At 37.2% G+C, this 15,312-nt stretch overlaps 1 protein-coding gene and 1 long non-coding RNA gene across 2 annotated transcripts in view; one reads left to right on the top strand and one right to left on the bottom strand.

Moving 5' to 3' along the window:
• Window positions 1-7,997, top strand: part of LOC141642941 (uncharacterized) — a 63,933-nt gene extending 55,936 nt beyond the window's left edge. Inside the window, exon 2 of the long non-coding RNA XR_012543547.1 lies at window positions 7,717-7,997. This is a non-coding gene — a long non-coding RNA (uncharacterized LOC141642941). The remainder of the gene's footprint in view (window positions 1-7,716) is intronic.
• A 1,101-nt stretch (window positions 7,998-9,098) lies between these two features.
• On the bottom strand, window positions 9,099-13,938 carry LOC141642940 (uncharacterized). Its single transcript, XM_074451941.1, has 2 exons — window positions 12,734-13,938; window positions 9,099-9,433 (listed from the first exon to the last, which is right to left on the bottom strand). Exons 1-2 carry the CDS (start codon window positions 13,674-13,676, stop codon window positions 9,420-9,422), a joined length of 957 nt encoding a protein of 318 aa, XP_074308042.1. The 5' UTR covers window positions 13,677-13,938; the 3' UTR covers window positions 9,099-9,419.
• Window positions 13,939-15,312: the final 1,374 nt, after the last annotated feature.

Genomic DNA, 15,312 nt, shown 5'->3' with positions numbered 1-15,312 from the left:
TCAATATCGGGTCGGGTCTGGGTCGGGTCACTGATAATCGGGTCGAGTCAGGTTACGGGTCGTCATCGAATCGGGTCGGTTTCAGTTCGCAAAATTTTTGGATCCTGTCGGGTCGGGTTTGCTCGAGTTTGGGTCGGGTCAGACTTGCCAGCTCTAGGCTAGCCTTTGCAAAAAAAAACGTAATTTCTTTTCTTTTAAAAAATGAAATGATACCGCTTTTGTAAAAAAAAAAAATCGTAATAAAAATAAAAACGGGACAATTACAATGAGTAAGCTAAAACGGGACTATGGAGACATTCTCCTAAAATCGGAGGAAGTACGTAAAAAGTCCTAAAAATTTCGTAATTTGTACAGAAGAATGTCTGACATGTTCTTGACAACCGATGAAACTTAATCTCTAGCGGAATTAGGTTGGATGATGAAGGTTATTACATTTAACTTAATGATGACAAATGGAAGTATACTAAAGGTTCTATGATCAACACTTTATATGACTCATGCAAATGTGAGTCATGGAGAGGCAAACATTGTTGCACCACATGCCCCAACCGAGCTGTGGCACAAAACACGTGGGCATATGAGCGAGAAAAGCCCACAAAACCTTACTCACAAGCAAATCCTCTCTAAAGTGAAACATATGTCACTAAAATCATATGTTAATTGTTTGGTTGGGAATAACATAAGGTCACACTTCCAAGAACGCCTTATAAAAGTCGTACCTTCGTGCTAGATTAAGTCCATAAAAATATTTGATTTACAACAAAAAAAAGTCACGTGATTGTGCATTATATTTGACGACTTTCATTGATGATCAGTTTTAGAAATATAGGGTATATACTTCATCAAACAAATCTTAAGTACTATATTTAAGTTGTTTCATGCTAACGTTGGAAAGAAATTGGCATGGAATTAAATAGTTGAAGAACATTAAAAAGACAATGACGGTGAATATCAAGGTTTGTTTGAAGAATATTGCTGAAGCCACGCAATTAGGAAACGATTCCTAAGACACCACAAAAAATGTTATGATATGGAAGATATAATGAAAATGAAAAATGCGGAAAGGATTCGGCCTATACTCTCTGGCGCATACAAAAATGTTTTGAAAAGAAACATTAAGAACTACTTAGCCGATCAACTTATCCCCTTTAGTTTGTTTGCATGGTGATATTCCAAAGAGGGTCTAGGGAGCAAAATATTTTTCCTTAAATAATTTCAAAGTATTTTGATACATATTGTTTGCTCATATCCCGAGAGACGAAAGAGCCAATCTTGACAACATGACGAAGCAATGCATCTTTATTTGTTGCGAGGAAGAGGAGTTAGGTTATCATCAATGGGACTTTAGTAGATAAGAAGATCTTTATAAATAGATATGTAATATTCCTCGAAGACTAAACAATAGATGATTTGAAGAAGTTAGAGAAAAAAAAGTTCGACCCCATGAGACCTAAAAGCTCCTAAAAGGAATGATAATCATGGGGGGTGGGGGGATAGATCATGATGTTGGTCTTGGTGGGGATGGACTCTAATTACTACAAGATCAAGTGAATTAACAACCTCAAGAGCACCCTCAGGAAGTGACAAAATCTGGTAGGCCTTGAAAGCCAAAATCCGTTTCTTCACCTAGTATATTCTCATTACTTAGATTCAGACTCTTATACTGCGGTTATTGTTTATGTTCACCAGAAAGAGTGGAAATAGCCACGCAAGAGAAAACCAAGTTCTTACATGAGACTTGTACTTATAATCTGGTAAAGCTACCATAGGGCAGATAACCACTCAAGAATAAGTGGGCATTCAAGGTGTAGACTGGAAAAAAAAAAAAAAAAAAAAAAAAAAAAAAAAAAAAAAAAGGTTACACTGAAGGTACAAGGTAAAGCTTGTAGTGAAAGGCTCAGTCAAAACAAGAACGGATTACGATGAAATTGTTTCTCTGATCGTGAAAATGTCTTCAATTTTGAGTTGTGCTTAACACGGCTACAAGAATGGATACAGAGTTTGAACAACTTCACAAAAAAGTATCCTGCTTGGTGATTTGGGAGAATAAATTTTCATGATGCATCCCGAGAGGTTTGAGGATAAGGGAAATGAACACTTAGTGTGTCGGTTAAACAAGAGCTTTTATGGTTTCAAATAAAATCTACGGCACTGTTACATGATATTTTCATCCATAATGATAGATCGTAGGGACATACCACTATGTAGTTGTGAAGAAGTTTTCTGGCGAGAATAATGTTATCATTTTGTTGTATGTTGACAATATGTTGATCGTTAATCGTAATACTGTGAATATCGCTAACTTGAAGAAGGCAATGACCAGTAATTTTTTATGAAAAACATGGGTCATGTAAAACAAGAAAATCTTGAAATAAAAATATGTTGTGATATGAAAAATAAGAAAATATGGGTATCATAAAAAAGGATCTATTGAGAAGTTGTTTGAGAGGTGGAACATTCACGAGGCAAAGCCAATAACTTCTCCAGTAGCTTGTTATTTAAGGTTGAGCTCTCGCACAGAAGTGAGCGAGGCTAATGTGCAAAAGATGCATAAACTTCTTTAACCCTTCATGGTTTGAAGTTTTATGTACGAAATGAAGTACCTCTATTTATCGTCAAATTTTATTTTCTAGGAAATAAAACTACATTAGACTTGTTTAACTCGTGTCGTTTAGTATTTATACTGAAATGTTAAAACTTATCAAAAAATTATGAGACACATTCACTACTCCCACGGTTAATATTATTACTTTCACGATATAATACTATTATATTCAATATTTCTTTGACTACTCATGCAATTTTTATAATTATATCCATTTCCGTTAATTTTATTAAATTCATATATAAGTAAATAAATAAATAAAATTTCTTAAATCGAATTGTTAGCTAATTTTTCATATTTTTTCCGTTGTTCATACTGTTACTTTCATTACATTTGTTGTGACTACTGTTACTTTCACTACTCTTAGCGTCATTATCATTTCTTCTGCTCCTCCTACATTTAATAATCTTAATTTCACACTGCAAAAGTTGATTAATTATATTAAGGAACTGTCAAATATAAGGTGCATCTAAATTGGAAAAAGGTATTATCTCCCTAACTAAAACACGTCTAGCAATCTCATTGGAAAAAGGTAACTTCCAGGCATTCCTCATTCTAAGGTAGGCAATCAAAACCCTAATCAAGTATGATATCAAAACCCTAATAATCTCATTGACGACCATCACTAGGCCATAATTTCACTAGTGAGTGCAACGATTAGTGAAGAGATTGTTGAAGAATTAATTGCCCAATCATTGCAAAAACCTCCATAATTCAAAAACCAATACAAAACCCCCAAATCAAAATCCTTATAAATTCAATCGCCAATTTGAATTGTTATTAGTTTTTGAATTTTTCGTGCTATGAGAAATTAGCATGGTTGTGATTTTTTGTTGACGGATTAATTTGGGTTTGCGATTTGGAAATTGAATTGACAGTTAATTGTCATGTTGATTGTTATAAAGGAGGTTGAAGGTTTAAAGTTTAAACCAAAAAGAAGATGACTGGATAGATAACCTGATTCTATAGGTTAAAAATGACATGAATGTAATATGAGCGAGGGCAAGTAATAACATGGTTTATTTTGAATTAAATTTAAGTTTGGATTAATCTGAGAAGATGAAATTATTCCTATAAAATAAACCAAAAATTTACTCTACATTAAATTCTTTTTTTGTTTTTGTGGCAACTGTAAAGAAAAGTTGTTACATTTTCATGGCCTGGCGTGCCATGCCATGAGCTATCATATTAAGATATCTAGGAATATAAACGAAACCTACGCAGTGAAAGCGAACACAAGACTCTTTAAATCATTTAGTATGCTCTTGATGATATGATTTTCCTTCTCTAGTTCCGCTATCTTATTAATCAGTTCCAGACAGTCGTCGAGACCTCCAGATGTATCATACCCTTGTAATCTGCCCACTTTAATACTTCTCATATGCCCAAAGCTTCCGCTTGCAAGGTCGACTCAGCTCTCATTTTCCTGCTTCCTATGTCAATCACCACCCATGGGCTATTGTACGCCACCCAACCTATTGCAGCCTCGTAGTTCTTTTCCCAGATAGCATCCACCGTCACACGTATTACCCTGCATTGGCCACATTTTCCTATTAGATATACAGGGTGTCCATCCCGTACGGCCACCAGACCATGGTTAAGGGCCTCATTTCCCAAGTCCGAAGTGCTTTGCATCTTATCCTTCCTTTCCGCTTCCATTTGTACCACCCGGAGATTAGCCTCTACAGTCATGGAGAAGCACCTAAAGAGGAAAAGTGGGACGACCGACACACCCTTAAAATTGATATTATTCCGCAATATCCATATTCCCCATAACGTAGCTAAGAATCTAATAACCCGCTGCTCACCCTCACCCTCCTCATATTCCCCACCCGTAGTTTATGATCCAATCGCTAATATTGATCATTGTTGCACTCTCAGTCCTGATTCCGAGCTCCGATCCTACCCAGATTCTAGAGGAGATACCACATTCCCTAAATATATGTTCAATCAACTCAACACAACTTTGGCTATCAATACACATACTACAATCAAAGTTCACTCCAATTCTTCGTTTTTCAAAATTCTTGCCTACGGGAAGAGTATTATTAAGAATTTTCCATATGAGGATTTTCCAAATGTTATGTCCTGGCAATTTCCACAAACGTGTTCTGCAATATTCATTCCCATTCTCACTGATCCTTGTCCTATCCTTGAAAGATCCTTTTTTTTCCATGTACCTCCGAAAGACGATACCATACCCGCTTTTAATCGTATAAGCACCATCGTTTGTGTGAGGCCAGAAAACCTCATCCCTGGTCCTTGAGGGGCAAAAAAGAAATGCCAGAATACGAGCGGCATAACTTTCCTTAAACAAGAAGCTCACAAAGGACGCGTTCCAAGTGTGATCAGATTGGCAAAGATTTTTAACTTGTAGATCTCCCAGATGGAGGAAGTTAGATTCCAATAAGCAATCTCTTGGTTCAGAGCGCGTGCCATTTACCCAATTTGCATTTCATATGCTCATGTTTGAATCAGACCCTGGCTTCCAGCCAATCTTTTCCATAATAAGCTCCAAACCATACCGGACACTTCTCACACCCCATGATGAACCTTTACTATTTTTTTGAACCATACCCTCCAAAAACTCAGGTCCCCCGAACAACTGTTTACGGAAGATCCTACTAAAAAGTGACTCCTCATCAGATACAAGCCACCATTTATGTTTTGCCAACAGTGCCTTGTTCAGACTCTCAATATTCTAGATCCCAAGCCCTCCCAAACATTTAGGAATGCTCAAAAAGTTCCTACTACACCAGTGAATGTTCTTACCCAATTTACATCCAGTCCTCCAAAATTATGACAATATATAGAGAATTAATCTCCATTGCCATACTTACCGGAATTTTAAAAACCGATAGAAAGTAATTAGAGAGATTTGATAAAACTGACGAAATTAGCGTATGCCTGCCAGCTGGTGAAATAAAAATTTCATTCCAAGAATAAATGCGTTTCGGAACATATTCAACGAGAGACTTAAAGATTCCTTGCTTCGAAGTCTGGAATTCTGCAGGTATTCCCAAGTATTTCTCAATTCTCTTACTATTCCTTACACTTAAGATTCGCATAGTCTTCTGAGCTTTTGCCAATCTTGTACTTGGGCTAAAGAGGATACCTGAATTCTCCAAATTCAGTCTCTGCCCTGAGGCTTCGCAATAAGAATCAATTATCCTTTTCAAATGAGTGACAGAGTCTGCTATATCATGAAAAAAGAAGACTGAATCATCAGCAAAGAATAAGTGTGTGAGGGGCTTTTCCCCTCGACACAAAGCAATCCCCTTAATGAGCCTCATTTCCCTTGCATGCTCCATATATCCGCCTAACACTTCCATACATAAGATAAAAAGAAATGGTGATAGTGGGTACCCTTGACGTAGACCACAACGTGGCTGAAAAAGAGGTAGAGGCGCTCCGTTGAACAAAACTTCGTAGCTAACCGATGATACACAGTTCATAATAAGTTCCACCAATTTTTTTGGGAAACCAAATTTGAGAAGAACTGCCTCCAGAAAATCCCATTTAATTCTATCATAGGCTTTACTCTTGTCTGCTTTAAAAACACACCTACCATATTTTCCTTTCTTGTGATTTAGAATATTATGAATAGCTTCATGCGCCAATAAAATGTTATCACTAATGTGCCTTCCCGTTAAGAAAGCATTTTGGGTTTCACTCACCAAAGAGCCCATAACCTTGGCAATCCGATTCATAGTACATTTGGATACAATACGCATGAACACATTGCCAGGACTTATAGGTCTATAATTCGAGACCCCCTCCGGATTTTCCGTTTTTTGGCACCAGCGTAATAAAAGTCCTTTAGAGTTTCATAGTCAACCATTGTAGGTACCGATGCTTGAATGAACTAAAGCTATAACGAAGATGGAACTGAACACGGCTGTTTAACATGGCAAAATTGTCCAGTGTATCATTCTTATATGGTTCACAATAGAAGATGTGTATAATGTATACATGCTTAGAATAATTACCGGTGACATGGTAAAATTATTGGTATGAAAATTGAGATTTGTGTTGACTACTGATAATATGTCCATATTGTGATGATTAAAAGTTGTTCCAGTGCATCATGATGTAAACTATCACGCTCATCAGATGTTACGGATGTGGTGCGAGAACCTCCTCCTTCCCCCACCCCTGCCATCAGACATTTCCCTCACCACCCGCACCACCTCCCAATTGAAAACCCTAATTGAAAATTTTAACCCCTAATTATAAACAAAAACAATTAAATCAACTTAATCTACCACAAACTATTTAATTTGTTGATAAAACAAAATAAATAATTGTTTGATGTGAAAATTAATATCCAAAATTGAAGTATTTGGGAGTAATTTGATTAGATTTTAGGGGGAAAAGAAGAGAAAATTAAATAGCTTTGTTGTGGTAAAGGGTAGTAGTTGGAAATTTTATGACAAAAAAGTACATGAAAAAGTAAAACTTGTTCATGAAAGAGCAATGACGTTTTTTTAAAGTGCTAGTCATTATTAAGCGAAAGTGGTGGTAATGGGGATTAGATTCATAATATATTGGTCCATGCTTGATTTTATATTCGAGAGCGGGAAAACGGTCATGTAACAAGTTTTCCATGCATGTGTCCTTATACTACCAGGCTTTTTCCTTGTGTTGGTAGTAGCATCTGAGGCAGAAGCATCACTGGGAATGATGTGGTCGATGACCTGGGTGGCTCAACAAGGGAGTTCAAATAATGAAATAACACGACCCATGTTTGATACTCCTTGCCGTGCTTGTCTAGAATCAGTTGAGAAGGAAATTTGCGAAATGATAGGTTGGCATTGGAGAAGAAATGTAGAAGAGATGAAGGATGAATAAAAACAAGGGATCGAGCAGAACTGATGAGACACGGGTTTCTGTGTGGTATTATGTGGGAGATACGTTAGGATTAGGTTATAAAACGAACAATACAAAAATAATAAACTATTGTTGAGTAGTTACACAAAAGTAATATAAATGTGTCGGTCATGATCCTTTTAGATGGTGAAGGTTGTCTTATTTAGTTGTGGATTATTAATGTGGTGGTGAAATTTTGTGTGTCAATATTGTAGTTGATGCATTTGAAACTGAAACTGCAGGTTTGGTTTCAGGTTGTGGTGGGATGAACTAAGAAGAGTACAAGGTAGCCCAGCCACTAAACAAATGTTTATTAAGTTGGCATGTGCATGGTGGATGAAACAAGAGTTAAGGAAGGTAGCACACAATCAAGTCATGTTTATCAAGATCAGTTAAAACCTATGGTTTATATGTAAGCAGTATTTGATTAATAGAATGTTCCAAGTACTGTTACACTTTGTTGGAATCCAGTAATGGCAATATGTATGTAATGTATTTCTGAGTTTCAGACTCTTCGGATTTACTTGACATTTGTAAGCTGCTGAGCTCTCTATACCATCTAAGCAACAACTAACGACGGGTTTGCCACTAAGTTACTCGAGACATCGTCCAACATAGAAGAACATCATAATAATAAACAAAACCACGATTAAATAGCGCAAGACTTTAATTCTTCGTGTCCTACTATCAGGTACTCGGCAGATAAGGAATTTCATGAGCTCCGAAATGACTTTCCCACATAAGCCTTCACTTGATCCTAATCGACATGTGCAATGAGTTCAACAATAAGGATAGTTACAACATCAAGGTAGGTAGATGTAACCAAGCGTGACTTAGAAAGTAACCGAGGGCAATGTCCCTTTATTCCATAGTCCATTGGATGGTCAGTGCAAGGCCAGAAATTGGAATACATTGATTCCGCTTATTCCCGTCCTTCGCGTCAGGGCCTGTATGTGTCATCCTTATTTAGGATCATTCTTTCAGGGTTGGAACTTAGAACTCAAGCACCCTGACACAGAAGAACTCGCAACAACTTCAACTATTCATGCAGCTTCAATAGGTCGATTCAGATGTCACTTTTATGTGATGTCCCACTGGATTCGATTCAGGAAGCTTGAAAGCGGTCAAATGGAAGTTCATCTTTCTATCCAACGGAGAAGGACCAACTGCCAACTCCAACTATTCATACACCCCTAAAAGGCCCGCTGTCAGGGAATCGAAAGCGCAAAATTGGATACCCACCCAAACCGGTGCCTTTTTTTATTGTGGTGGAAATCAAACATTTTTGTCATGGTAAATAGGGAATACTAGACATCAATGGGAAACTTTACAATTTACTCATGAATAAATACCCAAACCGAACAACCGACTTATCTTGTACTCTATTTCACTCCATTCAACTAATATACTTAATTTGTCTCCCACCATTTGTTTACCTTTTCATAGTCATTTATAAGGAGTATTTTATCAAAAATAAACAAATGGGGTCAAATAGGCTATAAATCTATAATAATTAAGTTAAATGGAGGGAATACAAGACCCATAGGTTACAGATAATCCTACAAAACACCTTTTAGTCATCCACTTGCTGCAACAAAACCGCGCATGCAGGACGCAGAGAATATCGAACAAATTTCCATCAACTGCACATTCATTTTCTGCCAACAACACAACCTCATAATGTATTCGACAGTAATTCAAATAACAGAAGGTTCGGGCTCAAATTAGAGACACGATGAATATTAAAGGAGTCTTTAAACATCAAATATTACATAATAATCAATCCACCACCACGACAAACTTTGTTTAATCTAATAATATTACCTACTACTCTAAGTACTTTTACAAGTCCTGCTATCATCTTTCCCCCACATCAGTTCCAATAGTTTGTCCCTAATTGCAGAATACTTCGATACATCAGAAGTCAGCTCGTTTACCTGGGCAGCTAACTATACATATCTGCAAAATATAAGCAAGAATTTTGTAAGAGCACTCACAATAGTAGGTTATCAACCAAAAAAGATGATTCGAACGACTAATGTACTTGTTAGTTGTTACCCGTGTTGTATGGTTCAGTGCTCTCTATTCAATTCGGGGAACACTACTCGGTAAAATGTATAGAACCTAGGTAATGCAGTTCATGAACGAACTCCAAACTATGCAATAGTGCTACATGTGGTTAAAATAAGGTGTGTTTGGCTATGTGAAGGAAATGAATAGAGAGAATGGATCACTCTATTTGCCTACCGCTACATCTCCCACCAGGATATTTGCTAACCAAACAAGGAACTCCCTTTCTCCCACCCTTCACCTCCAAAGTCGTCCGTCCAAAAAAACCGAATTGTCCTTCAATGTTTCTACCCCGTAGTAGTTAACTATATCCTCAAAAGACTTTGGCTAACATATTCAGCTTGAAATAACCTCAGATATGTACAGCGATAAAAAAATATAAGGTACACCTAGTGCACCACCTCATAGTATACTCTAGTAAATGGTAAAACTACAACTATGTATGGCCATAACTTTCCACGCATAAAGAAACAGAATCTAAAGACAAAAATATGTTTTGTTAGCTAGGTGTAAAATGGGACAGCCTGTGTACCTAAGAAATTTTTGTATGGAGTGTTAAGACATACTTGCACCATGCAACAATAAAGCATCAGTTTCATGAACAGTTGTGTAAATCACTCAACGGAAGAATAACGCACAATGTGAATGGAACATAGTAGAAGACCAGAATTTGGGGTGGACAGGAAATACAAATGCCACCAAAAACCAGAGACACAAACCTATTAGTATAAATTTTCATGTACACAAATTAAAGAAAGTGCACGTCATTGCAGTTTACATTCATAAAGTCAACATACACCGAATATATCTATAGTATTAACACAAAATCCAAACCATAACTAGAAGGAATTCTCATAAGATGAGACAAAAGTGTACAACGACATTAACAAGCGACAGCAAAACCACATCCACACTTCAAGACATAATCCAGGAAAACAGCAACTTGGCACTATATTAGAAAATAAACTCCCTTGGTCCGACAAGACTGATCCAGGTTAGTTTCATACGCTGCAATCAAACATTCTAGATGTAGTAATTTTTCAATTTAACCATCGTATCTCAACGACCAAAGGAAGATATCCAGATTCAAATATTGGTTTCATAATAAAGGGTTGTAGCAACCTAACAGCAACCGAGTCTACCAAAAGAGTTGGATGAACGGGTAAAACTTTGGCACAAACTCCAAAAGTCTGCAGTCTGCTATGCTAAGCTAGGCTTTTCAGAAAATATGATAAGAATGAAAAGAGAAGAGGTGATTGAGCTTAAATCCTGCCATCAGGTTAAGGATTCTTCTCTCTCAATCACAGCCTCGTAGTTTAGAATGCATAATTACTGAGGCTCTCTTAGGCATCAAAGATAGAGCTAGAGTTACCTTGATAGAAATACACATAATTTTTCTTTTTCGAACTTCTGAAAAAAATAAAAAAAGGAAAAAAAAAGGAAACTGCACAGAGAGCAACAAAATATAATCACAAGTTAATAATTTTATTATTTTCAAAAGTTGCAAAATGCACACTTGGAGTAGACAATAATTCATGTTTCAAGGAACAATAAATTTGATTACCAGATTCAGTATGTATTTAAGAAGGCTTGACCCTAAAAAACTCTCCTTTACAGCAATTTGAGCTTAGTTCACAGATGATGTAAGTTCTAATAAGATAGCTTACAGAACATTCACAAAAGACCCCAACAATGTTTCCACCACAATACTCCATAATACATAAGCTCAAACTACCATTAGCAAACCCTCAAAACTCTAGCAAATGCATATTTCAAAACGGCGTCTAATGCTTAAGATCAGGAAAATGGATAAAAACTTATTTCTAATTCATCCTTAAAATAACGACTAGAAAAAAATTTCAGACAGGAGCTAGCAAATATTGATATGCAAAAACATGGATAAGCTTCAACAGTGAACTTAAAATTCTAATAACACCAACAAATACAAATTCACCACAGAAACCCTCATAGCTATCCATAAGTACAACAAAAAGTGACCAAGTGACAAGCACAAAAAGGCAAAATTTTGGGGCAAATACAAAGCCAGCGTGACAATGGACGCACAACCTTCCTTTTAGAAACACATTGGATGCTGTAAAGAATTGAAGGGCCATAATGTTTATAAACTCAACAAGTACAAGTGCACAACAGCAGAAGAGCAAGGAAGCCAATGTACAGATTTACTTATGCCGTTGTCATTCCAAAGAGTCACAGACCAAATTGTGAACATAACATTCACACTGAACACACAATAATGTACTAAAAGCACAGCGAAAAGTGACCAAGTGAGGAGCCCACCAAAGGCAAAATATTGGGGGATCAATATGATTCCAACGTCATAACAGACGCCTAATATTGCCGATAAGATGCTCAGGCCATTCAGCAGACATAACTTCATGAAATTAACACACATTATCCATACATCAAAGACGAAGTGCACGAAACATGCAAACTGATGCAACAGTTACCAAACTACTTTTTCAGTTCCATAATAAATTAATGATTACAATTAGACACTAAGGAGAAGGGAAGTGGAAGAGTGCACTCCTTCACAAGCATCTAGGGTGGAGGTCATGTGAAAGAGTGCACTCCTTCACAAGCATCTATCAATCTTATGAAAACTACCCCCTTCATTAGTCAATTCTAAATGTTTGTACAAAAAATATCAAAGCAACTCAATCACTGCATCCTCTTAAAGTGCAAGGAGATCTACTTTAAAAAGGCTAAATTTTTAATAATTACTAATGAAGTATTTCTACTTGCAACATCAAACAACAAACTACCAATATATACGTAGCAACAAACCATATCATTTATAATGAAATTCACCCAAACTACATAGACAGTATAAGTTATGTTACCTCGTATACCTCTATCCTACACTCCACACTCGAATATGAGTATTATAACATCTCCAAAATTCACGTCTAGCAACAAACAGGGAGATTTGTCAAAATTAAACCGAGTCATATACCTAGACATGTACACATGTCCTACACTTTAAATCGAATCAGTAACCTAACATAGCAAATAGCAACAACATCATCAAACTTTACACCCAATCAACACAAACAAAACCACATATCCAACGACATTAATTAAATTATTCTAAAATTATAGAGCAATAAGAAGGACAATAACAGAAGGGAATTCAATGCGAAAACAGGTAGTAGAGGAAGAGAGCGTCACCATCGGAATTAGATCGCTTAGCGCGCTTAATCTTCTCCAACTGAACCTGCATCTCAACAAGCATCTGCATCCTCTGACACTCCAACTCTTTAGCAAACTGCATCCTTTGTTTCTCCAACTCAATCAACTGCCTTTGCTTCTCTTTCTCAACCCTGGCATACACTTCCCCAAATTTCTCAATCACCCTCGCCAATTTCCTTATCCCATCCCCCTCTCTCTCCTCCGTCTCCTCATCAGCACCTTCTCCTTCCTCCTCATCCTCTTCCTCCTCGGCTGCTGCCGCCTCTTCCTCTTCGCTCTCTTCCTCCCTTGCCGCAGCTGCGGCCACCGCGGCATAATTCCTCCTAAAATACTCCTCCTGCTGCTGCACCGGCGTCACAGCAGGCCTCTTCTGAGGCAACACCGGCGTCCTCATACTCATACTCATCATATTCATACCGCCACCGCCTAACGCGCTGGCGCTGTTGCGCCCGAGGTGGTGGATCGGAACACCAAGCGGTGGCGACAACGAGGGAGATTGCGAAGGCGAAGCCGAAACCTTCTTAACAACAGCATTAACATTACCAATAAGGTGATCTAAAGGCTCGAAAAAAGGCCATGGAGATTTGTAAGTTCCACTGTTATCCAAAACCCTAGCCTTCTCAATCTTATACTTCTTCTTCAAAGTATCGATCCGATTCTTACACTGAACATCGGTACGACGAGCTTTCTTGATATGTCCATGGCGGGCGTTGACGGTATCAGCGACTTCCTGCCATTGTTTCTGCCTAAGATTGCCGCGATTGAGATCTAAGTAACGCTGGCCCCAGGCCTCAATAAGCGTGAAAGTAGCGTCTTCGCTCCAACAATCCTCACGCGCCGGCATAGCACGTGGGACGGAGGGAGGTGAGACGAATTGCGGCGGCGGTGGGGTAGAGGAATTGGATGGGATTAATTCGGCCATAATTTTGATCGGAGAATATTTGGGGATTTTTGAAAGGGAATGAGATGCCGGCGGTGAGAAGGAATGAAAAAGAAGGAAGAGAAAAGGAAAGGGCAGGGCAGGGCATGATAAGGGTTAGTGTAGAGGGTGACGTAGCGTGAGATCGCCGGGAGGGTTGGGAAGTCATCGAGATGAGCGCGTGAACCGACGTTACGGGCAAATATTTATGGATTATCGACAACATTTTTTCTACGAGGGAATGGTCAATTGGCTAGGGCTATACACATTGCGGTGTCAATTCGTTCATGTGATTATTACTAGGGGAGATTAGGAACTTTGCTAAAATATTTTCGATAATTTTATGTTACTCTTAAAATTGCCACCGTTTCCTAAATATCAATACTTTTGTCAAAATAATTTCGATTGTATGCATCTCTTACTCATGATTCACGAGTTTATAAAGTCACTATTTTTTATCTAAAATTGTAGATCTCGTAAAGACAATTAGTTTGAAAAAAATCGTTTTATGAATGTGTATTTAAAACTTATGGTTAGTTAAAGTTTATCAAATGAATATACTTTGACAAGTCGTAACTCAAATGTATTACTTCCTCCGTTCAACTCCACTCTACCACTTTCTTTTTTCACGTTTGCCAACGCGTGTTTTACGCGTTAAATATCGTTAGCTACGTATATTTGCAAAAAATATAAAAGTTAGATATTTTTAATATACTCGTAAAGACGAATCAAACAAGATCCCACATGAATATTTTTCCACTTACGTATCGAGAGAAAATCGAAATTGAACACAATTGTGAATAGAGTACAAAAGTGAAATAGGTAGAGTGGAGTTGAATGGGGGAAGTATATCGTAAAAGTATTAAAAAAAATCAAATTGAAGATCCTGTAAAAACGATCAACTTAGAAAAATATTTCACAGTTTTCTGATATCGTAACTACAAGATATGACCGGTCAAATTTTTTGTTGACAAAATTAGGTGTATTTGGGAAAAAAGTGCAAACTTCAAGGGTATCATGGGGATTATTCGAATTTTTTCTTTTTGTTTTTATTTTTTAAAAAAAATCACTCAAATTTATGATGTATCAAAAAAAATCGTGACGGATTTTTCGACGCAATTTGCAACGAAAACTCTAAAAAGGAAAAAAAAAATTGAGAAATTATTATTTTTTTTAGTTTGTCGCAAGAAGAGATCTTATCGTGAAATCAATGTTTTCGCTAATCACGAGCCACCCGATGATGATCGCACCTCAATACGAGTTTTGTTGCGTTTTAGCAATATTACATAAGTAGACTTTTCATTGTTGCTCGAAAATTATTTTCATTATTTGAGTCACATTGTACATTTCATTACCTTCGTTTTCAGGGACGGAGCTACGCCTGGGCCGTAGGGGCGATGGCCCGGGCAAGCTCTTAATGAATAAATAAAATTTGTGTAGTAAATAAGACAATGTTCTGCATTTGGTACAGTGGTAAGCGAAGAATTTCATGCGTGAGTACAACACTTCGCATGTTCGATCCTCTTGGCAGGTTGTTTTTTTATTTTTTTATTTGTTTTGGACTTTTTCTTGGTCTATAATAAATGATTATATACACTGACAAAATTAATATCGGCCCCAGTCATTATATTGTTCTAGC

Source organism: Silene latifolia, chromosome 2, assembly GCF_048544455.1.
Source record: "Silene latifolia isolate original U9 population chromosome 2, ASM4854445v1, whole genome shotgun sequence".
Lineage (NCBI taxonomy): Eukaryota > Viridiplantae > Streptophyta > Magnoliopsida > Caryophyllales > Caryophyllaceae > Silene > Silene latifolia.
Note: the sequence above shows the minus strand (reverse complement) of the source record. Positions and strands in the feature narration are given on the sequence as shown.